This window comes from Zeus faber (assembly GCF_960531495.2).
Source record: "Zeus faber genome assembly, chromosome: 2".
NCBI lineage: Eukaryota > Metazoa > Chordata > Actinopteri > Zeiformes > Zeidae > Zeus > Zeus faber.
In genome coordinates, this window is record NC_137189.1 from 12,454,986 (window position 1) to 12,481,661 (window position 26,676).

The following is a 26,676-nucleotide window of genomic DNA, read 5'->3' on the forward strand; positions in this document are numbered from 1 at the left end:
AGTCTTTGTATACATAAGGGACCTTTCAATATCATATTATTGATATAATTACCTATTCACATTTAATTATATCTACAGCTCCACATTTGTTCTTCATTTGTTATGAATTCTGATAGTATTAATTTTTGTGAGCATCGTATTTCAATATTACAGGAAAGTACTGTTTCCATAGTTAAGTTGCTAGAAACTGAACTATGAAAAGATGGCCATGCTGACCTACTATTTCCTGTGTGAGTTGTAAGATGCTCAAGTCCTGTTGCAATTGGTTGAAATTGTGTATCAAATATTTCCGTGAGCACACTATCAATAGCAATAATGTAGGAGCTTTAACTTTACAAATTCACTCCTATGAATTCATCAATACTTAAACAGTGACCTCTCGTTACGTGTTTTGGCTTTGGAAGGGCCCGACACAAACTTTTAGAAGTGGCTGCCACTGCATCATCTTTAGATTGCCAAGACTGACAATAGGGCCGAATTACAGTACTATTCATTTTTTTAATTGAGTGATACTGAACAATATAAGTATAAGAGATATCAAGAGGGATACATAAAATATTATTTTTGTCTTTTTGGTAGGTTTTGTGAATGCACCAAGGTATTCCCCACTTTTTCTTTTTTGACATTTGAAGATATGAAAAGACCACAAAACATGGTTGACAGCGGCCCAAATTAGGTTGCCCGGGGCAACTGGGCAGCTGTTATTGTTAAGATCACATGGTTATTTTCATGGTTTACGTACTTCACTCTGTGTGTGTCTCCCTGCCTCTCTTCAGGCTGACGTGGCGGTGCTGGTGGTGGACGCCAGCAGGGGGGAGTTTGAGGCGGGCTTCGAGGCTGGGGGGCAGACCAGAGAGCACGGATTGCTGGTTCGCTCGCTGGGAGTCACCCAGCTGGCTGTGGCCGTCAACAAGATGGACCAGGTAAGAACCGCCCACGTCTCCTAAAAAGTCTTAATTTGCCGGAAATTGAGGTTTACTCACAAAGTACCATATTTAGTATTAAAGCATATGTCTGCCATTTTTCAGCTCACACCTTATTATATTGTTGTTTCCCATAATTTATAACGTTACTATCAAGGAACTTAGCACTCTGCTGCAGCACTTCGCTGTGCTTAAAAGCAGTGCATGCAACGGGGCAACCGTTAAATCCCTTTATCCAAAATGGGAAACTCACAGCATTGAAAGACCATCTTTATATGTTTCACCAAAAAAAAGTTGCAAACTTCGTGACCCATTTTCTCTCCAGCGGATGAGCTATTTGGATTACATCCAAGACTAGACACAGGAAGTTGCGCCGCTTCCTACTGGCAACCTGCTGCGACCAACGTTATACTCATTGCTGTTCTCATACATTTCCTTTTAAAAGTCATAAAATATCCTGAAATTAGCCTGAGGATGATTGAAGAGCAAACTTACCACAGTAAGGTAAACATTCTGTCATGGTTAAAGATTGCTCTTGGATAAATACGCATTTAAAAGTATCAAGTAATAACAATGAGAAATAATATGCATTTTTATATATATATATATATATATATATATATATATATATATATATATATATATATATATATATATATATATATACATACACACACACGCACATACAGTAACTTAGTGCTTTCCTGTGAAACAAATAGTCAACAAAGGGAAATGGTCTTGGCCTTGCATCTGTTTCCATAAACCTTTTTATAGACTTAGCAACTATCAATTTCAGTTTCTACAGACTAGTTCTCCTTGAAGTGGCTCCTTAAAGCACAATGGCTTTTAATTATTTCAACTGATTGAGCAATCACTTGCCATATGTAGTTTATTGCATAATGGAGCTTTGCTGAGCTGGGCTGTCCTTGCGTCATTCATCATTTCATATTCAAAATGTAAAAAACAAGGTTTTTAGGTATTTAAGATCTATTCTCGAGTACAAAATAGGAAATAGGTTAGTTTTTCTTATTTACAGAATATAAGAATATATAAAGAATATAAGATTTAGAATTTAAATCAAAATTCCAAACGTGACATTTCCACTTTTTTCATATTCCGCGAACAGGAAATCACTGTATTCTTTCTATGTTGCAGACAAAAGATAGTGAAATTTAAAAGAAGGGGACTCCACACAAATGTAACTTCAGTGGATAATGCAGCACCCCAGAATACCACCCATATTGACATTTTGAGGTGGAATTCCTCAATTAAAACCTTTATAAGAAGGAAACTCTAAGTTAACGTTAACTGTTAATTTTAGAGCTGTCAAATTGACATAATGGCCTCATTGCAGTTATTTGAGCCGACCGTAATAATTTTGTCAATCCACAATCATGGTTCCATTCAAATTTTAAAGGGCATTTTAAATGATTGTTGCAAGTTGTTGAAATTGCTTCAATGTTCAATATCAATAAATGGATCTTCATAAGATAGATAGTTTTACTATTATAAGCTTATGCTATACAATTAAATTAATTGCATCTAATTGAAAATAGTTATGACATTTCTAGTATATGCTGATCAGCCACAACATTAAAACCACCAATAATAACTAAAATATTGTGTAACCCCCCCCCCCCATGCTGCCACAAGACCTCTGAAGGTGTCCTGAGGTATCTGGCACCAAGACGTTAGCAGCAGATCCTCTAAGCTGTAAGGTCAGGCTTGTGTTTACAGCACATCCCACAGATGCGCGATCTGATCGGACCCTAACCACGGCCATCCACATGATGAAGAAGAAAACGTCATTCATCAGACCAGGCCACCTTCTTCCATTGCTCTGTGGTCCTGATGCTCACGTGCCCATTGTAGGCGCTTTCGGTGGTGGACTGGGGGTCAGCATTGTCACTCTGACCGGTCTGTAGCTACACCGCCCCGTACGCAGCAAGCTGTGATGCACTGTGTTGTTCTGACGTCTTTCTATCATAACAGCATTAACTTATTCATCAATTTGTGCTACAGTAGCTCTTCTGTGCTACCCTTCCAGACGGGCAAGACTTCACTCCCCAAGCGCATTAATGAGCCCATGGGTGCCCATGACCCTGTAGCCGGTTCACCAGTTGTCCTTCCTTGGACCACTTTTGGTAGGTACCCTTGTCAAAGTTGCTCAGATCCTTTCACTTGCCTATTTTTCCTGCTTCCAACCGATCAACTTCAAGAACTGACTGGTCACTTGCTGCCTAATATATCCCACCCCTTCACTGATGCCATTGGAACAAGATGAACAAAGTTATTCACCTGACCTGTCAGTGGTGTTAATGTTGTGGCTGATTCATGTGTGTCCAACTACTATCCTTTGTGCATTCATGTACCTGTGTCTGTGTGTTTCAAACAGGTGAATTGGCAGCAAGAGAGGTTCCAGGAAATTCTTTCCAAACTTGGTCACTTCCTGAAGCAGGCAGGCTTCAAGGTGAGTTGACAGTTGGCCCCCACTCCGACTTGGCTGTGTGCGAGAGTGTTGCACAACCCCCGGTGCCTTTCATCTCCACAATAAACTCTGAATGAATGAGACAATCAGGCCTCAGGCAAGTTGGCTGAGAGGAAATCTTTTCTTCCCGGCCCTTTCGGCCCTTCCAGGGTTTCGTTTTAGACAGCGGCTCTCTTTATTTTGCAGGAGTCTGACGTGTTCTTCATCCCCACCAGTGGTCTGGCAGGAGAGAACCTCACCACCAGGAGCGCTGTTTCCGAACTCACATCCTGGTACTCTGGACCATGCCTGCTAGAACAGATTGGTAATACATTAGTGTGGTTCAAATGCGCTTAAAATAATATTTCAAAAATAAAAATCCCAGACTTAATCCCATACTTTTTTTAGGTGTATTTTCTTCTCTATATGCTGTTTCCATTATGGTGGGAATTATTAGCACTGTTAGGTTTCCATTAGCATACATTTTTGTTTTTGTTTTTTTTTAGTTCAGTACAAGTTACCATAACATCTAAGCAAAGTTTTGAATCCTGAATTCCCCCACAGGGATTATTAAAGTGTCATGTTCAGATAGCACTTATATCATAGCAGGTCACTGGCATACAGTTGAATATACATGTACTTAAGCTTCCTATGTACATAAATACCTGGTTAATTCACTCAAAACAAATTATTTTATTGTATGTTTATTTATGTACTGGTACTCCTCACTTAACGACCGAGTTCTGTTCCTACGCGCAGGTCGTTAAGCAAATTGGTCGATAAGCAAGGGACCCACCCCCTTACCGTTATTTCAGTCTTGGAGATTGCGAACGCTAGTGTAGTGAATACCAACTGACTGCGGGAATGAGACTGAGAATGGTGATGCGCGATGAGATGCTTGACGCTGAGACGCCGCGCACGTCATGGTATTGTACGCAGCGTACAGTACTAACTGGTCGGAGAGCTGGGCTTAAGTCCCAATTGTCGTTTAACAGCTAGGTTGTAAAGTGAGGAGTACCTGTATATGATTATATATTTTTTGCATGTATCGCAAAATTACACAAAATGTTTTGGATTGAGACCCTAAATATACTCATTCTGCTGGTTTCTCATGGATTTCTCCCTTATATTTTCTGTTTCCCTTTGCTTTATTTTTTTTCATAGATTGCTTCAAAGGCCCACAGAGGTCCATAGACAAGCCATTCAGACTCTGCGTTTCAGACGTATTCAAAGGTATGAACTCTTTATTGCTTATTCTGTTAAATGATACACCCATAAATCTGAGAGATCCCCAGTGAACGAGAGGCCATTGATTGTTCCCAGATCAGGGTTCGGGTTTCTGTGTAACGGGGAAGATAGAGGCCGGGTACATTCAGATGGGAGACAGAATACTTGCCATGCCTCCCAACGAGACCTGCACTGTGAAAGGTAAACAATCAGGCCGAATCACACACACTAAACATGGTGAGCTTTATCACTATACAACACCACCACCTAGTGGCCACTGAGTGAACTGCACACACTCTGGCTCATACAGGTATCTCTCTACACGATGAGCCACTGGATTGGGCGGCAGCAGGAGACCATGTCAACCTCACGGTCACCGGCATGGACATCATTAAGGTCAAGTACGTCCCTGAGTGGTTCTTATTCTCCACATCACGGGTTCCGGAACTAACCTGGAAGGAGCCATTTTATACAAATTTTCAACAAGTTAATATAGGTCTCTGAGGTCCCCAAAACATGCATTTGAAGTTTTTTTTGAGGAAATTACCACTCAGATGATGGATTCCAGCCATTCTAACATGCCTCAAAACCCTTCCTGGTCCTAAGGGTCTGTTTCAGTGTGTCGCTTTAAATGCAAATGAGCTGCTGCGGCCTGAGGCACCCAATTCTGTGGGGCAATGGGGTTTGAGCATGACCTCTGTGAGCCAATGGGGTTTGAACATGAGTAGTGTGGTTCTGTTGTATGAAGTATGTAAACTTTCACTGATTTCACCTTAGCAGTACAATAAAATCTGTTTCTGAAGAAATTTGAGGCAATAAATAAGCAATCCAGTTGCTGAATTTTCACTCCTATAAGATCTACAAGGTCTCATTTAAAAGTTTGTTCCGCCTTTGTAAGGAAAGGGCACTACTGGACTAGCTTGTGGGGGACACTGCACAGTGATTTTTTTGTTTCATTCATTTAGGAGATGCCGGAAAATAAAATGAATTCATCTACAATAAAAACACACTTTTTTATTGGTTTCAGTTTGAAGGAACGCACGGCGGATGGTGCGGCACAGTCTACCCCTAATGTTACCGCCAAACCCTTTATTCTTTATTTGAGAGAGGTTCAAAATATGGGAGATTTACGGGAAAACATTTAAACGGGAGGACAGTGTGAGAGAAGGGTAAAATACAGGAGAATGCCAGGGAAAACGTGATGCTTGACAGGTACGCCTCAAAAACAGCAAAAAAAAACACAGCACATAACTTTATAAATACTTACATTTCCCTCGTCTGCTGTTTTGTCACAGACAGTTTAAATGATTTAGTGCTGGTCTGTGCAGCCAAAAACAGAGCAGCTCCCATGCTTGGCTCTTAGCGCCGACATAATGCGAGCGGGTCCGGCGGCGCTTGGTAGTTCTCAAGCCTTGGGTGGAGTTACTGAGATATGGGGCAGTCTCATGCCAATGAGTCTCCAAGTGACGTAGGAGGGAGACACAAATCTGAACGGCTTGTTGAATCACGTGTTTTCTGAATTAAGGACCACACTTAAAAATGGTCTGTTGTCTTATTTCACAGTTTGTGTGTTAGTAGACCCATCAGAGACCCAAATGTATGTGCTAGTACTGAAAAAGTTGAGTTTTTCATAATAGGGTCCCCTTTTAGGCCCCCGTCACCGATTTATGTGTTTCCCCCGCAATTCCATTACAGACCCCTAGAGTGCCACAGACCTCACTTGTTCCAAATGTTAGCCATATCCAGTAGCTTTTATTGGCATTTGACTACATATTGCTTGCATCCTCTTTATGATAAGGTGATGTTTATTCAGCTGGAGAATTGCATATTAGACGGTATCAAATATTTTATTAAACCGCATATTGATTCCCATCCGTCCTGCTTCTGTCTAGCATGGGCTGCGTGTTCTGCGATCCTAAAGAGCCGATCAGAGCTTGCTCACGCTTCAGAGCACGAATCCTCTTGTTCAACATCGAGGTCCCCATGACTCAAGGGTTTCCAGTGAGTCTCCACCAACACACACACACACACACACCAGACATTCACAAATTGTCTTTGTTGTTTGTTCTAAGTGGTTTTGCATCTGTAGGTGCTGTTGCATTACCAGACAGTCAGTGAGCCAGCCACCATCAGGAAGCTGGTCAGCGTTCTACACAAGAGCAGCGGCGAGGTGCTCAAGAAGAAACCAAAGTGAGTGACTCAGAGAAATCAACGGTTTGGTGTTATCAGTGTTCACGCTGCTTTGTGAATAGCATTTACTGAAGACATGGTTCTAAAGAAAAAATAAGATTTTGACCTGTTTGTGGACCCAAGCTGTGGATTTCCTCCCAGAAACCTTATTTTTATTCTCTCTGTTCACAATTTGGCCACAGGGTGGAGTGTTACACCATATACCTGCATCCTCCTTCCAAAACAATTGTTGGCAGCATTTAATAAAATGGCTAGATGTACAGCGGTAAAATGCTATGGTGATTGATTTATTATTATTATCCCCCCCATGAAGGTGTTTGGTGAAGGGCATGAATGCCATCGTGGAGATTCAGACCCAAAGGCCGGTGTCGCTGGAGTTGTACAAGGACTTTAAGGAGCTGGGCCGCTTCATGCTGCGCTACGTGGGCTCCACCATCGCAGCTGGCGTAGTCACTGAGGTTAGGCTGGCGGCGACACACCTGCTTGACGACAACTGTTAAAGCATGCTCAAATAGCACTGCTATTTGAGCATGCTTCTGCTATTATAGCAGAGGCACGGAATTTCATTTTTGGGAATTGAGGAATTCAATTATTTCCGTCTTTTATCTACAGGCGGTTTTCACATTAAAGATGAGACTACATCAATATGCGGACCCCTGGATCGATCTAAATGTACCTTGAAGCGGTTGAGAACCCGATTCTAAAGTTACGGATCGGTTGACTGAAGCTTTTTTAATTCTACTTTAGTATAAATGCTGCCACAGAAGACTCTCTGATCTAACAAATCATGCTGCGTTCTAAATAATAATAATTTGTGTTGTTTGGAGACCTGGGAACGGGACGCACAGTGGACTGGAGATGGCTCCCTCTCCATTACGTTCTCCACTGTTGTGATCCAAGGCGGAGTGGGACAGTCCCTTAGTTGGGTTTAAAATGTTAGTTTCATACACATGGAAACTAAAACAAAATCGCCGTAGAAGACTGACTGATCTAACGTGCCCGCTCTCTCTCGCCCACTCCGTCTCGCCACACGTTCCTTCTCGCGAGACTTGTGAACCGCCCCCTGTAAAACTCATGATAACTGACAATTAACTACTACTGTATTACTACACTAATACTCCAACACATCCAGTGTCATTCCAATAATATATTATATATTACTTTATCAGAATCACAATATATTAGATATTATTATTATTATTATTATTATATCTATTTTAAAGTAAGCAATGACACTTTTATAGAATTGGCTTATTTAAATTTATAATGGAAGATTAATGTCTACATTAAACAAATGTTAAGAACTGTATAAGATGGCATCAAATCACACAGAATCGAATCTCACCGAATCGTCCCCTATTAGAATGTATTGTCCCTGAATAGTGTTGTAGCTCATACATTTAGATATGTATTGGATCATCTTATAAGGGAGAGATGCACACCCCTACTGGAGACCGGGCTATTTTCATTTGTTTATGCTTGAACTCGGCATGCTAGTTTTAAGATGATTTCAGGTCAATGTTTCATGGTCTGTATTCATTCATTTGATAAGTAGCTGTGTAATACTTAGATCATCCAAGACCAGGGTGATAAAGACCACTGTGTTTTGCCGATAATGACCAGCTGGCTTGACGTTATCCTTTACTTCTCTGTCCTCACTGGCCTTTTAAGTGAACATCTCTGATCCTCTTTGTTTTTTTTTCACTTCATTGATCAAATATGGCATTACTCAATTTCCTTTTTTCCACTCCCCGCAGATCAAAGAATGACCGCTTCTCTCAACCAGGCAGAGCCAATCTAGACACTGCATGTAACTCCTGAAAAAGTGCAATTTCGAGAGAGACTTCCAGGCGCAAACTCAAAAAAGTTTCACATCCATCCATCTCCCACCATCCATCCATTCCACCATCCAGCTGAGTAGCATCTTCACCAAACAAACGCAAGCTGAAAGATGAAGACCTTTGTGGCCAGACACCATGTTGGCAGCCGCAACACATCGTGCCAGGATGCAGACCGGTGTCCAAACGAGCCACTCGACACATCCCACCCGCTTCAAACGGAACCCAAAGCAACCGTCGGATGACCTTGAAGTGTCCGGTGGTACAGTCCAAGCTGCTTAAAAAAAAAAAAAAACATCTTGATGAATTATTCTCTTAACCAGAGGTTTACAGTTGCATCCGCCGCCTTTGACTGCATGTCTGCGTGGTTAAAGACATCTGCCAGCCCACAAGGACTCATGCTAATGATGTGAACTTAGGCTTCCCTCGTCATGGGGAGTGAATTCGGTTGTCGGTTTCAATTGAAACAGGTATGGCTGTACAACACTGCACAAGAGTTTTTTTTAAATGTAGTATTTAGATAATGAACAAAAATGGGGCGGTATGAATTATTGTTCACATGGATTCCCCTTACCCAGAGTTGGTACAAAAACGAAAGACTTCCATTTACTTTTATTATTTGACACATTTTGTTTTAACGGAAGATGTATTATTTCAGGCTAAAATTTTTTTTTTTAATCTGATATTTTCTTCTCTTGCCACCATCAAAAATCCTTGATGTTTTAATTCTTTCAACAGAACTGCGTTAAGTCGAGGCAGGTTTTGGAACGATCTCTTGATATGCTAAAGCCAATCATGTTGGTAATGGTGGAGTGAATAAAGGTTATGTGACCTGAACATGACATTTAGTTTATGTGCTTAACGTGTTTTCATTTGAACAATCTTTCCAAACGAATCCATGTGATATAGCTTAACATTTTAAGAGTTCCACATCTGAGTGATGGCAATTTGGTATTGACAGTGGGTCTCGTAAAACAATCTCGGGATCTCTCTCAGGTTGCCCAGATTTTGCTTATGAAATAAAAGATCGTTCATACACTTGAGGTATTTTCATCCAAATTGACATGGCATGAAATACAGAGGCGGAGAACAAAGGATTTGTGCGCTGTATGTTTGTGTTTGCTTGTGTGAACTGTCTTGAGTGTTCGTGCTGACAAAGCTTAAGATCAAGGTGATGGGTGGACTTCATGCACTTGTCCCTCAACTTCCTCTACACAGTTTACCCCAATTGTGGTAGGCTGTGGAGAGGAAGGGGAGGGACAAGTATAGATGGACAATGACCCTCAATCCCTCATTATCGCACCGCACGGGCCTCCACAGTGGCTGCCGTCCATCCCCAACTTCACCATCAATGCCGTACAGGCCTACCAATGGCTACCGTCCATTGGTAGCCATAGAGGAAGCCCACCCAGATAAATGAAGACACCGTTTATTGGCGTCCATTGGTGTAATCACACTATTGATTGCGTCTATATTTTGCGTTGACACATTGGTGTCACATCAGACATTGTTAAGCTGTGATACACTGCACTCAATTAGTCAAGCCATGTTTTTTTTTGTATTAAGAGTAAAAAAAAAAAAAATGCCTTTTTTTATTTATTTTTTTTTCCATCCATCTTTCCTTCATATTCTTGATTTAGAGCCACAGCGCAAAATAGTTAATTTTCAGTTCCGAGATCAAAGTAAGCTCAGTTTCTTGACTATAATTATCATTGGCTTCACAGAATTCCTAAACACACGTAGAAATTAAAGACTTTGGGTTTCATCAAGAAACAAATGCAAAAAAGTAAGAACACAAGTTAAGGCATAAAGCTTTATAAAGTCTACTCAGAATTGTACATTTCTTGAAAAGATTACGCAAGTACATGTAACTGAATTCTCCTCTGGCTGTATCCTCTCACACCACAATGATTACTACATCTACTTGTGCAGAGGAGAGTTTACATCAGTTCCTCAATATTTAAACTGAATCAACCCTGATGGATGTGTTACCGACTCAAATATTAAGAAGTCCATTTTGTCAGAGTAGCCGGACCCGGATAAGACATGTTTAGTCTGGGTTAACAATGAACCATGTGAACCCACCGGTCTGTAAAAAGTGGGCAGGCGGTGACCTATTGGAACGGGGAAGTGTATGTGCCTTTCCCTTCCTGCAGCTTGTGCTCATCGGTCCTAGAATCAGGCGGCAGCCATGCAGAAAACATCGGAGCAGCGCACGCATTTGGTTTTGGAGAACTATATCAAGGGAAAGTTTGTCCGGTGCCAGAGTCACATTGACTCCTATAACCCCTCCACTGGAGAGGTCTACTGTAAGTTACCTGACAGCGGCAAAGATGAGGTGAGTTCCAGTGTTCTATACTTGTAGTAGATCAGTGACGAGGTAGGGTACAGTGTGGTCAAAGGTGAGGTGTGGTACGGTGTTAAATAAATCAGATGAGGTGGGGTCTGGTGGTGTATAGTAGATAAAAGATGATTTGTGGTACGGTGTTATATACAGTAGTAGATAGAAGATGATTTGTGGAGTTCCATTGGAGCCGCTTAAAAGTCTTTGCGTGCGCAGGCGAAAGCCGGCGTTATAACATGTTCTGACGCATAAGCAGCGTTGCACTCCCAGGAAAGAGGCACGCGAGGGTTTTATTGTTTAACAAAGACGACCTACCTTTGCTCTTTACAGAACAAACAGTGGGGTAATCATTCGTTTTCTCCAACTGGTTACACACATTTCTTGCCCAGAAAAATGGGTGAAAAAAACGGGAATCAGCTGTGGTCTAATTGTTTATCTTTGCTCATCTTGAGTATATTTCAATGCATTATTACTGTAGAAACGTAGCAAATTGCTGTCTAATTAAATGTTTCATGTTAGGAATTTGACTTGAACAGTTTTTGCTGTAGGTTTTCTTGTGAAGAGCTTTGAGAAAGTGAACTTGTTTACAAATGTGTGGAACCAATTGCAAAAAAACCTGTAAATGCTAGAAGCGCATGGGGCCAAAGGGCACAAGAAAAATGTGCAAAAATACAATACAACAGGATGTTAAAAAATATATATATTTCAAATTAATACATGCAAGAGTACTGTGTTGTTTTCAACTGCAACAGTAAGTATCCCATAAATCAACACATACGGTATCTCATTTCTCCAATTACCACTCTTAAGACAGTCATTCTGTTGGGCTCCATCAAACCTTCCCATTGGGGTTCCAAGAGGCATTGTCATGATATTCCCAAATAAAAGAGTCAAACGTCTGCTTTCAGGTGGATGCAGCGGTGGCAGCAGCGAAGGAAGCCTTCCCCGCTTGGTCAGCCCGCAGCCCCGAGCAGCGAGCCCGGGTCCTCAACAAGATGGCCGACCTGATGGAGGCCAAGCTGGAGGAGTTTGCCCTGGCTGAGTCTATGGACCAAGGTGTCTTGCTTTCGTTCTTTCTTTTTAGGTCCTGGGGAGGAAACTTGATATCCAAGCGAAGGAAAAAAAAAAAAATAGATGTAATACTGAGGCATCCTCCGAAGTGAATACTGAACCTCTCATTCCAAGAGACCTCTCCTTCCAGTATCCAACGTCTTTAAATCTCAACCGCCCTCTTTCATTTACTGCCTTCACATCACTGATATATCCTCATAATTATGGTTAATAATGGTTAATGGGGGCAGTGGTTCAGGAGCTAGAGCGGGTCGTCTAGTAATCAGGAGATTGCCGGTTTGATCCCCAGCACCTCCTGGTAGCATGCAGAGGTGTCCTTGAGCAAGACGCCTAACTGCTCCCCCGGCACTGCTGTATGGCCGCCGACTGCTCCGAGATACGTTGCTACTAGGATGGTTAAATGCATTTCATTTCCTCAGTACTTGCAATGAAAATTAGTTGAAAATTTTTTTTTTTATGTTGTAGATATCTACCGAAATTACCAGGGCTCTTCTTTGGACCACCATTGTGCAGTTGATTTAGTGGATGGTACATGGTAGCATTGTAAAAGTGTTTGCCTGGGGCTGACGTGAACTGCATTAAAACATTTAAATTTTAAGTAATTTATTATTTTGAATTTGCGATGATTGGCACTTAGAAAAACAACTTTTGGCTGTTTTGCTTGATTGTTTTTTTTTTTTTCGTTTTTTTTTTTCCAAAAACATAATGCAACATCTATGTGCTTAAAGTAATTACAATTAATTACAGCACTTGGAACCTTGAATCTTCCACTTTTCCGTTTTGGTGGAGGACAGTTGAGGCATTTCTCTGTCGTTGCGGTTGGAGGCCGGTATATGCAATGCAATGTGCATGTATTTACTCAGCAAAGTTAATAAAGTTATATTGAATGGGAGAATAAAATAAGAAATGCGCATGACATGCCTGAGTTGCCTTTCGTACCAGGTAAAACGGTGATGTTCGCCCGCACGGTGGACATTCCCAGAGCCGTGTACAACTTGCGTTTCTTCGCATCGTCGGTGCTGCATCACACCACCGCCTGCAGCCAGATGGACCACCTGGGCTGCGTGAACTACACTGTGCGCTGCCCCGTGGGCGTGGGTGAGCGTGTGTGTGTGTGCGTGCGTGCGTGCGTGCGTGTGTGTGTGTGTGTGTGCGTGTGTGTGTGTGTGCGCGCGCGCGCCTATATCTGCTCATTGTGTGATTGTCGTCTTCTGTTGTGTGCAGCGGGCCTGATCAGCCCGTGGAATCTCCCCCTCTACCTCCTCACGTGGAAAATCGCCCCCGCCGTTGCCATGGGCAACACGGTGGTGGCCAAACCCAGTGAGATGACCTCCGTCACCGCCTGGATGATGTGCGAGCTGATGGAGGAGGCTGGTAGGATGACAGACATGTGTCACCACGCCTTTTAAACGCATGATGGTGTAAAACCACTGGACCCCAAGCTTTGAAAGAAAATATTCATCCTTTTTTTTTTTTTAAATCTTTGCCATTGATAAACTGCAAAACAAGTGATAGAGCAAGTCGGAGTAACTTATTGAGAAACAATTACGTCATGAGCTTTCATGTTTTCATCCAGCTTTATCTCATTATTATAGTTTATTGAGCAAAAAAAATTAAAATTATAAAATGCAAGTCATATATTTTGCGATTATATTGCTCCTTTAGTTCCTGTGGGCTTTCGTGGGTGTAAAGTATATAATAAATATGTGTATAATATTTGATTAAATTGAATAAACAATTATAATAAAGGATTGAATATATTGAATATATTATGGTTTTTTTCTGTCAATTAATCTGCTAATTAATAAATCAACTCTCTCTCTCTCTCTCCCACACACACACACACCCTATAGGTGTTCCTCCTGGGGTGATCAACGTTGTATTCGGCACCGGGCCGAGAGCAGGGGATGCCCTGGTCGGCCACCCCGATGTCCCACTGGTGTCCTTCACCGGCTCCACGGCCACGGCGCAGCGCATCGCAGAGCGCAGCGCCCCTTACTGTAAGAGGCTGTCGCTGGAACTGGGCGGGAAAAACCCTGCGCTGGTGTTCGCCGACGCGGACCTGGACGAATGCGTCGCCACGACTGTTCGATCCAGCTTCTCCAATCAGGTAAATGATCCATTCAATTTCATAACCAGATAAAGTCAATTTAGGGGGCTTGAAAAATCTTCATGGAGTAAGGATCTGAGCCACTTTGACAAGGGTCAAATAGTGATGACTAGACGACTGGGTCACAGCATCTCCAAAACAGCAGGTGTTGTCGGGTGTTCCTGGTATGCAGTGGTTAGTACCTACCAAAAGTGGTCCAAGAAAGGACAACTGGTGAACCGGCGACAGGGTCATGGGGGCCCAAGGGCTCACTGGTGCACGTGGGGAGTGAAGTCTAGCCTGTCTGGTCTGATCCCGCAGAAGAGCTTCTGTAGCACATATTGGTGAAAAAGTTAATGCTGCTATGATAGAAAGGTGTCAGAACACACAGTGCATCGCAGCTTGTGGCGTTTGGGGCTGCGTTAGCTGCAGACCAGTCGGAGTGTCCATGCTGACCCCTGGCCACCACCGAAAGCGCCTACAATGGACAGATGAGCGTCAGAAATGGACCATGGAGCAATGGAAGGTGGCTTGGTCTGATGAAGTAGCTTTTCTTTCACGTGGATGGCCGGGTGCGTGTACTTGTTTACCTGGGGAAGAGATGGCCCCAGGATGCACTATAGGAAGAAGGCAAGACAGCAGAGGCAGTGTGATGCTCTGGGCAATGTTCTGCTGGGAAACCTTGGTTCCTGGCATTCATGTGGATGTTACTTTGACATGTACCACCTACCTAAACATTGTTACAGACCAAGTACACCCAAGTACACATGGCAATGTTATTACCTGATGGCAGTGGCCACTTTCGGCAAAGGAAAGCGCGGGAGGTAGAGCGGGTCGTCCAGTAATCAGAGGGTTCCTGGTTCGATCCCCCATTCCTCCCGACAGCACATCAAAGTGTCCTTGAGCAAGACACTGAATCCTGAAGTGCTCTCAATGAGCTGGTGTGCACCTTGCATTGGTGCCGTGTGTGTGAATGGGTGAATGTGAGGTGTGTATTGTAAAGTGCTTTGAGTGGTTGCAAGACTGGAAAAGCGCTATATAAAATGCATCCATTTTCCATTTACCATTAACCATAATGCACCGTGCCACACTGCGAAAATTGTTCAGGAATGGTCTGAGGAACATGACAAAGAGTTGAAGGTGTTGACTTTGCCTCCAAATTCCCTGCGTGTGCGTGTGTGCGTGTGTGCGTGTGTGCGTGTGTGCGTGCGTGCGTGCGTGTGTGCGTGTGTGCGTGTGTGTGTGTGTGTGTGTGTGTGTGTTTCTTATGTTATCTGCAGTTGCGTTTTCGGTCCACATGGGGGCGATGCCACTCCGATAAATGCATGTGATGTTGCAACTTACTGCACTTCAACCATTACTGCAGTCATTCTCAACCTTGGGGTCACGACCCCATGTGGGCTCACTCACACACAACAAAAGTATCCTGTCGAAACAGTTGCCCAATATGCAATGTGGAATATCTGCATTTTCACCATAATGCCAATTTTGAAAGTTCAATAACAAATATTCTTATTTAACCTCAATGTGTTCCTTAAACACATTCAATTTGAGACATAAAAACTGTGACACTGGCTCCAAAGTAATAATAAAAGGAAAATAAAGTCTGTCTTTCCCTGCCCCTTTTTATCGACACTGTTGTTTCCAGGGAGAAATCTGCCTGTGTACCAGCAGGATCTATGTGGAGAGAAGCATCTACGTCCAGTTCCTGGAGAAGTTTGTAGCCGCGGCCAGGAAGTGGAGGACGGGCGACCCCTGTGATCCCAGCAACAACAACGGAGCCCTCATCAGCAGAGAACACCTGGAGAAGGTGGACACAATAATAATATAATTATACTTCATTTAAATACAGGCAGCTTACAATATTACAAATATTTATGTCGACATTTTAGTTTTTCCAATGCAGGATAACATACACAACTTGTGTTATCCTGCACATGCTGCATTACTCTTGGAAGCAATGAAATGCTTTGTCTTGCAGCCAATCCTAACAATGGAAAAATAAAAATAGTACTACATGTAAGGTGACAGCAGGTAAACAAAAAAAGGATATAAAAGACAGGTACAAAAGTAACCATATTTTTTAGAAAACAAATGTTCAAGTTCAGTCCAAGTAAATTATTATATTAATATTTATAATACATTGATTATACGTTCCGGTAAATTATGATAAATAAAATGAAATTCAAACAAAATTGTTGTATGCCCTGCCTGCTGACACCACCGTTTGAATGAGTGAATAACTAACCAACAAAATAAAACAATAAATACATAGATAGGTAGGTTGACGGATGCATTACAAAAATAAAAGTATGTACAAACTAAGCGGTTATGAAAGACCAAATTATGAGACCCTGTCCTTAAGGAAGGAAGTGTGAAGAACGTGTCAATGTGAATAGATTAACCATGCCATATTTGGCCCCATATGTATTTCAGCGGCAGAATGAGTTTCAGAGTGTATGTATGGGGAGGGGAAGTGCAACAGTCTGATGCCTGGGAGTAGAATCTTGAACAAAAGTTATTTCTCCCTTCTCAAATGGATAGAAAAAAATTAAGATTTTGTCCCAGAAGCAATTCATGTTTGGCATTTTTTATTCCTTTTCTACCTCATAGACCTCACATTGTCTTTTTTTTGATTGGTTGGCTCTCAGGTGCGCGGCTTCGTGGCTCTGGCCCGGGCGGAGGGCGGCACGGTGCACTGTGGTGAGGGCGTGGACGCCCTGCAGCTCCCCGAGCGCCACGCCGCCGGCTACTTCATGCCGGCCACCGTGATCTCGGGCATGGCCGACAGCTCGCGCGTGATGCAGGAGGAGATCTTCGGTCCCGTGGCCTGCGTCGCCCCCTTCGACGGCGAGGAGGAGGCCGTAGCCCGCGGCAACGGCGTGCGCTACGGGCTGGCGGCCACAGTGTGGTCGCGGGACGTGGGCAGGGTGCACCGCGTGGCCCAGCGGCTCCAGGCAGGCCTGGTGTGGACCAACTGCTGGCTGGTCCGGGACCTGAACCTGCCCTTCGGGGGGATGAAGAGCTCCGGGGTGGGTAGGGAGGGAGGGAAGGACTCCTACCACTTCTTCACAGAGGTGAAGACCATCACCGTAAAGCACTGAGGACGAGTGGAGGTATGGGGGAGGGAGAGAGAACCTCCATTTTCAAGTAGGTTTCAGGGTTTTCAATGGATTTTTTTTGGGCCATGACCCAAAAAAGGTGCTAGAATTCTCCAGAATCAAACATAATAATACACAATACGTGGAGAGTTCTTATTTCCCTTTTATAATTTCCTTATGATTCCCATTTAGAGCCTTTCTAACTGTAGTTTCAAAATGGACAGTGCGGATATTCCTCATTGCATTTTGGGAAACTGCTTCATGTGAATTTGAGCATCGCATCGACTGCTTTTCATTATTTTATCATGGAGCGTGGACCGAGCTCCAGCTCAATGGGTCGTATAGAAATGATTCTGTTGTTCAAGCCTACGAAAATTAGTCCGTCAAAAAGTACCTCAAAAAATATATTGATCAAATATCCATTTATCAGTGTTGGAAATATCCTGCGACCCCTGTGTGTGTATCACAAGATTGAGAATGTTGGAGCTAGGTAGAGGATTGTCATGAAGGAGATGAATGAAAGAAAGAAACACTGATGCCAGGTATTAAAATATACTTTAGTGAAGTCGAAGGTTACACAAATGATCATTACACTGTTTCATTACTGAATTGTTTCTTGTCTTTTTCTTCAGGAAAAAAATGGCTCTCATAGTGATTTTCAATAAATATAAACAATGTCACACAATATAAACAAAAGAAAGGTTCACCGGGTTATCTCCTTGGCTTTAAACGGTGAGAGTAGCGCCTTGGTTTGAACGTCCATCCAAGCGAGCGACGTTGCGGAGCGCCAGGAATGTCACTCGGCCCGGCCAGCCTCACCATGGCTGCCTCAAATGGAACCTCGGGTATCCAGGTGGAATCGGACAGCGGGTAGAAGGTGCGACCGCTAAAAGGTGTCGTAAAGTTCTGACGCAAGAGCGACGGCGCAATGATGCAGGACCGAGGTGGCTCCTGCGAGTGTGCAAACTGGTTTAAAGAGAGCAACTCTTACATGACATGTAAACAACATATCAGTTTTTTGTTTTTTTTTCCCAACACGTCATGGATTACATACAGAGATTGTGAGTGAACATTTGAGAGTATAGATAGATGGAGGGAAATTCTGTTACAGCAACTCACATCAAAACAATAAGCAATAATATAATTTAAAAAAAAGGTAATATACTATAAACCTAAAAATGTATCCATTAATTTGAAAATGTCGAAAAAGTTGTCAAGTCACACAATCCCCCGAACGATCAACAATAACTCTATTACAAATTCACAAAGCTAGGAAATTGTGCAAGTGTCATTTATTGTGTCGGGTGGAAAACAAAAGTGTAGAACAATATGGGATGGATGTGCTGAATCGAGCTGTTCTCTCACTTTCTGCTGTGATGCTGAGGGCACATTTTGTTTCCTAATTGCTACAAATAGCACCTTCACCCACCTGCAGGGAACCCAAAAACCTGTGTCGGCCGAACGAAGATTGGATCCAAGTTCTGCTTTGTTGGGATTGTGCTGCGGCCCTCTCGAAGATTCCGAGACAATTTCAAAGTTTTCATGGGCCCCCCTGAACTTGCGCCCCAGCCCTAAGGCGGGGTCGCCAAACCTTAGATTGAGAAACCCCCCGGCTCGATCCATCCATGGTCGGACCGGATCTGAAATGTTCACTACATGGCTCTGGAGTGTCCTCCTAACATTGTGTTCCATCTTCTCATCCCTCTTCTCCTCTCCATAAGGAACGTGGTCATAAATGAATGCGGTGTGGGATGGCACTCAACTTGTGTGTGTGTGTGTGTGTGCGTGCGGGCGTGTGTGCATGTGTGGAGTGGGCATGGTGAAAAGTCACGTCCACTGGATAGGCGTATTTGGTATCTACAGTACTGCACTACCCAGCCGGTGTTTGTGATAGGGTGTTTCCCTCGCTGTGAGGCCCACCCTCTTTGTTTTGGCTAGGAGCTGACCCAACCACACCCACACATATATACCGACGTGCACTTGTAAACCAAAAAAGCCTGTCCCGGCTCCTTGTGTGCTCAGGCAGGGAGACCGCCGAATTTACACAAGCTGCCCAACCTAGTCAATTGTTCACCACAGTTACACTGCAGACAAGGGTAGAGACAAATCAGCTGAATCGAAATTGAAAAAAATGTTCAGACATACAGTATATCCACTCAGATATACTTAGAAAGACCTTCGGCAAAAGGGGCAGAGAGACTCAAAATCAGTCAATAATTTGTCACGCTGATGTCCCCTTTTTGGTTTTTCCATCCATCTGTTTCACTGTTTTTCCTTTTCATTTTCCTCATGATTTTTTTTTTTTTTTTTTAATTTGAGGATCTTAAATACTAACTGCAGGACGGATGGAAAGAGGAGGTTTTGGGTTTTTGGGCCATCACCGCCACCTTTGTTCAACCTGGAGGTTAGTCCTCGAGCCTGGAGGGGGTCTGGGGAAGGGGGCTCCTGGACAGCCTGCTGCAGTGTGTGGGGCGAGGCTCCCTGCCGGCCTGGTGTCTTCTTCAATTCACTTTCCATTTCCTTCCAATTTCTCCATTCCTTCCATCTCGTCTTTCTGGTGGATGTTTAATTCTGGGGGGGTCTCACCCTGACCCTACGTGACGGAAGGAGGGAGTGAACCAAGTGTATAACTTCCCCTTCTTCTCTTATCAGGAGAGATGGAATAATTCAGCGTGACCCAGCGGGAGGAAGCCCAAATATTTGTATTCGCCGAGGGTTGGCTTTCCGAGCTGAGAGCAGGGATGTGGCAGGCGTCCAGCCGAGGAGCAGCAACTGCTGTGCACATGGAGGGCTGCTTGTGTAACTAAGTTGGCTTATTTTCTTTTTTTTTTTCTCCCAAAACCAAGAAGTGTGATTAGATAGATAGATACTGTAAATAGATAGATAGATAAATAAATACTGTAAATAGATAGATAGATTGATTGATAGATAGATACTGTAAATAGATAGATAGATACTGTAAATAGATAGATAGATACTGTAAATAGATAGATAGATAAATAAATACTGTAAATAGATAGATAGATTGATTGATAGATAGATACTGTAAATAGATAGATAGATACTGTAAATAGATAGATAGATACTGTAAATAGATAGATAGATAAATAAATACTGTAAATAGATAGATAGATTGATTGATAGATAGATACTGTAAATAGATAGATAGATACTGTAAATAGATGGATAGAGAGTTTGTCAATTAGGGTTTTATTTTTCTATAACCCAGAGTCTTTATTTTAGAGACTTTTTTATTTTGAATATTTTTTGGGACTCCTTTTGTTATAATCAAATCTGTCATGTAATACATTAGTAATATGCACTTTTATAAACTCTTAAGTTGGAGCCAAATTTGATGATAGTGAAAACTGAAAGGCAGGTTTTTTGTTTTTTTTTTTTTTGCAGTTACTTATTAAACACTGTACAAATAGGAAAATGTTGGTAAGGCCAAGGTCAGACGAGAGATTATGAGCTTCCAATCCTCTTTTCTTTAACAGCTCCCACTAATGTTGCTTCCGTCTGCCCATCTGTCTGTCTTTCTGCAACTTCTTCATTTATTTATCTGTCGCCTTTAATTATTGAATCCACTTCCAGTTGATCGTGTCTCCCTTATAACAGACGGTATTCCTCCCTTTCTCTCGCTCTCATTCAGCTTGTGCAAATAGTTGGAGCAAGTGGAAAGTTCCCACAGTGTGTAACCGGGTCCTGTAGAGGAAAAGCCTTGAGAGTCCTGGGAAAACACCAGGTTTTTAGCGGCTCACACAAGCCTGACCCTCAGGCCGCCTCCAGGGGGCGCTGTGGCTGTGCGGCGGATGGGGCCCTAAGTGATAAACGGTATATAAATGGATATGGATGAATGGATGAGTGGATGAGTGGATGAATAGAACAGCTTGGATTCTGGTTTGTTCCACTGTTATTGAGGTGGCGCTAAAGGCATTCCTCCGTCCGTCCTGATCAAACGCTCTGCGGCAGGAAATGTACCAAAGTTCCGAACTAAATTCCACTTTTTGGGGAGTAAGGCCCTTCCAAAAGTCAGTTCACTCTGCCTTCAGCAATTCGATCATTCATCGACTACGATTATTTTTTTAGAGAGAGAGTTTTTTTTCAATGGTTTCTCCGTTCGTTACCTAACCCCCCGGCCCCCCTCCCCTCTCACAGAATGCAGAACAGCGGCTTCAGGTACTCCACACTCCAGGTGATCTGCTCGTCTGAGAGAATTTATGAGGGCGTGTGCGAGCGAGAGAGTAGTAGGTTTCAGGGGTTCTCAAGGGTTAGAAGCAACGGAAATAAATAAATAGCACCTGACATGTCCATCAAATATCTGACCCATTCCACACAGTGTCACATTGTTCTCTCTGAGTTATCCTGTGTTTACCTTGGGTTTGTTACAGAGTCAGGGAGTCTGTGGATATGATATTGGTCAGTGATTCTCAAACTTTATTTTATGTCAAGGACCCTCAACTTGGCCTTGGTTTCGCATGAGGCCACAGACACCGTTTGATAAGATTTTGACCCCAATCTGAGAAGATTTTGTTTTTTTATCACTGTGCATGATTTATTCCAAACTTCCATACATGTCTTTACTATCGTTAGGGAGATGACAGCTACTGGAACTGTGACTTCAAGGATATTAATGTTAATAAACATTACCATTGCATATTGCTTGTTTTTTATTTAATATTTATATTCTGTTTTGTATTCCATTGAAAATAACTACGCTGTTTATCTTTTGAGCTGTTTTTCATTTATTTTCAATTTGCATTTGATGATAATTTTTTTGATAATTCAGTGAACATTACTCTTATGTTATATTATATTTGTCATGTTATCTGATCTTATCAAAACAGCAATTATTGTTCATTCCCTAATATTGAAATAATGGCAAAGTTGAACAATGAATAACTTTGCTGGGGACCCCCTGGAGCCTCTAAAAGGACCCCATGGGTCAGTCTGTCTGTCTGTTTGTCTGTCTATCTATCTATCTAGTTATCTATCCATCTATCCATCTTTCTGTCTATTTAAAAGCAGGGGAAACTCACAGTCAGAAGCTGCATGGCACCTTGGTCTAGATTGTATTTGTGGCACATCCATCAAAGAGCGTTCAGGGCGAGCGGCAGATGTGGAGAAACACGTTCGGATCAAAAGTGTTTTCCTAAACGGATTCACCGCATATTTACAGGTCAACATATTGAAAGGAAAAACACAATCATCTTAAGAGTAATTTACTTTGTTTTTTACTAAATAGCCTGGAGTGTTGCTGGAATGTGAACTTCTGATTTGAAGTCTATACAGTATTTCCTTCCAACCTGTTAATAATTAATAATTCTTTCAACTCTGGGTGTCCTTTGTAATAATTCAGATGACATTCGACTGGTGTGACACAAGTCAACATTTTTTTTGAGTGCACACTTGGTGCAAGGCTGTCATAAGTGGAACTCCGATAGACGATATATTTTTTCCAGTCTTACAAAAACACAAGTCACATTACATTCTTTCCTCGGTGCTTACAGATTACTCCCAAATTTCATGTAGCTGTAAGATGTGAGACAGTGTCACGCTGCCTGTCATGGTGGAACGCTGCTGGGGGGCCTGTCCCCCCAACCTGGTTATTCACTGAAGGGGCGATCAACAGCCTGCAGAGTCTGCGGAGAGCAAGGAGTGTGTGTGTGTGTTGTGTGTGTGTGTGTGTGTGTGTGTGTGTGTGTGTGTGTGTGTGTGTGTGTGTGTGTGTGTGTGTGTGTGTGTGTGTGTGTGTGTGTGTAAGTGTATATATGTGTGTACTGCTGACTGGTCATTTCAAGGCTTTCAGGCCAGATGGCACAATTTGGCCTCTCATGCCTTCGGCCTTTGTCCAGGTGATCACAAGCGCAAATATTTTTTCACCTTCAACCTCATATACCCACACAGCAGCAAAATAATGGCAAAGATTATTGTGTTCTATCTATCTATCTATCTATCTATCTATCTACCTACTGTATCTATCTGTCTGTCTGTCTGGCTGTCTGTCTGTCTGGCTGTCTGAGAAAAGTTATTGTTGTGGTTATCAGAGAGAGAGAGAGAGATGCATTTTGCTTCAATATTATTCTGTGGTTTGTGTGTGTAAACCACAGAAACAAATGTGTTGTGTTTAAATTTCAAGTCAAAATGTGTTGTGCCATATGTATGCTTTATTAGATTGGTATATATTTTTATTTATGTTTGTTTTCCGCCCCACGCAAGCCACACCGGCCTCCCTGCTGCACTTCGGTGGCGTATGGGCGTGGGTGGGGTGGGGGCCTGTCCTCTTTCCTGTCTTTGTATTGGCCAGCGTCGCGACACACACCGCCTGTGGATGTGGTCACAGCGCCCACAGGGATTGAACCAGCATGTGCCTGGCAGGTGAGTGACCCCCCGCTGGCGACATGACAGCCAGGCGCCGTGTGGCCCCTCAGCGTGTTGACGTGGACTTCCTGTCTGTGACCCTGGGCCGGGATCTGACAGAGACACGTATTGATCTGACGCCCCCCACCCCCCTCGTCGATCCCTGCAGCTCATTGGCAGATTCTGCACTGTGGAGGAGGTGCATGGCATACTGTGGGATTGTAACAAATATTAGAGGTTAGGCAGCTTAGAAAACATACTCTACTCCATCCATCCTTGTTTTGAATAGTTCATTTATGTATTCTTTTTAATTTCCTTGATTGAATTTATTTTTATTTAATTTATGTTGAACACATTTTTGATTAGTTAAGTTATGTATTTAGTTATGTATTCATTTTCTTTCGTATTGAATAATGAGCAGTTTATTTAAAATGCAGCCAAATTAACGGATTTTACATTTTCCTATCAATTTTGTCCACCCTGGCCTTTTAAATGCAGAAAGGTGAGCAGCAGTTTCACTGTCCATAAACATTGTTTTTAGACTTAACATAACCACACACACACACACACACACACACACACACACACACACACACACACACACACACACACACACACACACACACACACACACACACACACACACACACACACACACACACACACACACACACACACACACACAGACTTGTGTCTGCCCACTTGGAGCTGTGTGACAATAGAGCCTTGTCTCCATATCCTGACTCTGTGCGAGAGAACATTTTCCGGGCATTATTCTTCCTCCGACTTTGTACTATTACTACACACACACACACACACACACACACACACATTACATGCCTATCCACATCTGATTTCCCCCCCAGGGAACAATATCGTTTCTTGACTCAATTTCACTAATGAAGTGTGTGCACTCACAAAAACACACCAGATGTGTGTGTGTGTGTGTGTGTGTGTGTGTGTGTGTGTGTGTGTGTGTGTGTGTGTGTGTGTGTGTGTGTGTGTGTGTGTGTGTGTGTGTGTGTGTGTGTGTGTGTGTGTTCGGTGTGTGTGTGTTCGGTGTGTGTGTGTGTGTGTGTGTGTGTGTGTGTGTGTCTGTGCCTGTGTGTGTGTGTTTTGCTATACTACAGAGGACCAGTCTTGACTATTCTGACCAAATTGACATTTTTTTTTGTTGAAAGTACACTATAAACATGGGTCCTTACTAACCAGGTGTATTTACCTGACCTCACTTTGATGCCAGCACAAGAATGTGTGTGTGTGTGTGTGTGTGTGTGTGTGTGTGTGTGTGTGTGTGTGTGTGTGTGTGTGTGTGTGTGTGTGTGTGTGTGCGTGCGTGCGTGCGTGCGTGCGTGCGTGTGTGTGTGTGTGTCTGTGCCTCTGTGTGTGTGTTTTGCAATACTACAGAGGACCAGTCTTGACTATTCTGACCAAATTGACATTTTTTTTTGTTGAAAGTACACTATAAACATGGGTCCTTACTAACCAGGTGTATTTACCTGACCTCACTTTGATGCCAGCACAAGAATGTGTGTGTGTGTGTGTGTGTGTGTGTGTGTGTGTGTGTGTGTGCGCGTGCGTGCGTGTGTCTGTGTGTGTGTGTGTGTGTGTGTGTGCGCGCAGACAATGAAACTCTCCGGAGCTGGTTGGCGGAATGTGAGTGCTGATAAGATCAATTTTTCCTCTCACATGAAGCTTTGTTCAAATCCTCCCCTTGTATGGAGGGAGCTGGATTCCACTGAAACACACAGAAAACAGTATTTATATTATTAAATATTATTGATAGTAAATCATAAAATAGTATTGATAGTATATTATTAAATAGTATTGATAGTAAACCATCAAATATTATTAATAGCATATTATTAAATTGTATTAATAGAATATTATTAAATAGTATTGATAGTAAACCATTAAATTGTATTGATAGTAAATCATCAAATAGTATTGATAGTATATTATTAAGTAGTATTGATAGTAAACCATCAAATATTATTAATAGCATATTATTAAATTGTATTAATAGTATATTATTAAATAGTATTGATAGTAAACCATTAAATTGTATTGATAGTAAATCATCAAATAGTATTGATAGCATATTATTATGCAAAATACAATGTGGGTCATCGCACCTGGCCCACCTTTGCAGGTTTTGCTGGCTCTTGAGGATAAGGGCTTGGTATTTCTCGAGCTTGTGCTCATGTGCCTCCTCCATCCTCTCTTCCTAGGGTACTGTTAGCTCTATGAGCACCACCTGTTTGATACCTCTAGACCAGAGGACAATGTCTGGTCTGAGGCTTGTGTGGGCTCTCCACTGGGAATTGTAGCTGCTTCTTCAGGTCTGCCCTCATCTCCCAGTCGCTTGCTGAAGCCAGGACGCCTTTACCCTTTCGTCAAGCTGCAGCGCACTCTCTTGACCTGACGAAGTGGATAAAGTTAGGCCCTGTAGAAAGTTGCTTCGCCTTCTTCCTCGCCTGCTCCATGCCATCCGCCAGGATCTTTTCATGTCACCACCTGAATTTCCCATCTGCCAAGCTTGACTGTCATGATGAGAGGACATGTTCCAGGGTAGCTGATTTTCCACATAGCATGCACTTGGGGCTCTATGCTAACCCCCATGTGCGGAGGTTTGATGGAGTAGGCAGGACATCATATACAGAACACATCAGGAACTTATTAAATAGTATTGATAGCAAATCATCAAATAGTATTGATAATATATTATTAAACATTATTGATAGTTAATCATCAAATAGTGTTGATAGTATATTATTAAACAGTATTGATAGTAAATCATCAATTAGTATTGATAGTATATTATTAAATAGAACTCATAGTAAAACATCAAATAGTATTGATAGTATATTATTAAATAGAACTCATAGTAAAACATCAAATAGTATTGATAGTATATTATTAAATAGTATTGATAGTAAAACATCAAATAGTATTGATAGTACATTATTAAATAGTATTGATAATACATTTTCAAATAGTATTGATAGTATATTATTAAATACTATTGATAGTATTGTTAAATATTATTTATAATATTTAACAATA

General features: G+C 42.3%; 2 protein-coding genes across 3 annotated transcripts in view; both read left to right on the top strand.

Annotated features, from left to right (window-relative positions):
• hbs1l (HBS1-like translational GTPase) overlaps nucleotides 1-9,686 on the top strand; it is a 28,454-nt gene extending 18,768 nt beyond the window's left edge. Inside the window, exons 9-18 of one of the 2 annotated variants that reach the window (XM_080024390.1) lie at nucleotides 777-923; nucleotides 3,319-3,393; nucleotides 3,598-3,715; nucleotides 4,555-4,623; nucleotides 4,714-4,818; nucleotides 4,928-5,018; nucleotides 6,510-6,618; nucleotides 6,707-6,807; nucleotides 7,121-7,265; nucleotides 8,565-9,686. In XM_080024390.1, coding sequence (XP_079880516.1) covers nucleotides 777-923; nucleotides 3,319-3,393; nucleotides 3,598-3,715; nucleotides 4,555-4,623; nucleotides 4,714-4,818; nucleotides 4,928-5,018; nucleotides 6,510-6,618; nucleotides 6,707-6,807; nucleotides 7,121-7,265; nucleotides 8,565-8,576 — 972 coding nt within the window. In that variant the 3' untranslated portion in view covers nucleotides 8,577-9,686. Of the gene's footprint in view, nucleotides 1-776; nucleotides 924-3,318; nucleotides 3,394-3,597; nucleotides 3,716-4,554; nucleotides 4,624-4,713; nucleotides 4,819-4,927; nucleotides 5,019-6,509; nucleotides 6,619-6,706; nucleotides 6,808-7,120; nucleotides 7,266-8,564 lie in introns of those variants that run through there. The other variant, XR_013844761.1, reaches the window with a different exon arrangement.
• A 1,150-nt stretch (nucleotides 9,687-10,836) lies between these two features.
• aldh8a1 (aldehyde dehydrogenase 8 family, member A1) lies at nucleotides 10,837-17,253 on the top strand (the record flags this gene model as incomplete). The annotated part of the gene is made up of 7 exons (XM_080024425.1): nucleotides 10,837-10,983; nucleotides 11,898-12,045; nucleotides 13,003-13,158; nucleotides 13,285-13,434; nucleotides 13,914-14,170; nucleotides 15,798-15,959; nucleotides 16,801-17,253. The coding sequence occupies 7 exons, from the start codon at nucleotides 10,837-10,839 to the stop codon at nucleotides 17,251-17,253; spliced, it is 1,473 nt and encodes a 490-aa protein (XP_079880551.1).
• Nucleotides 17,254-26,676: the final 9,423 nt, after the last annotated feature.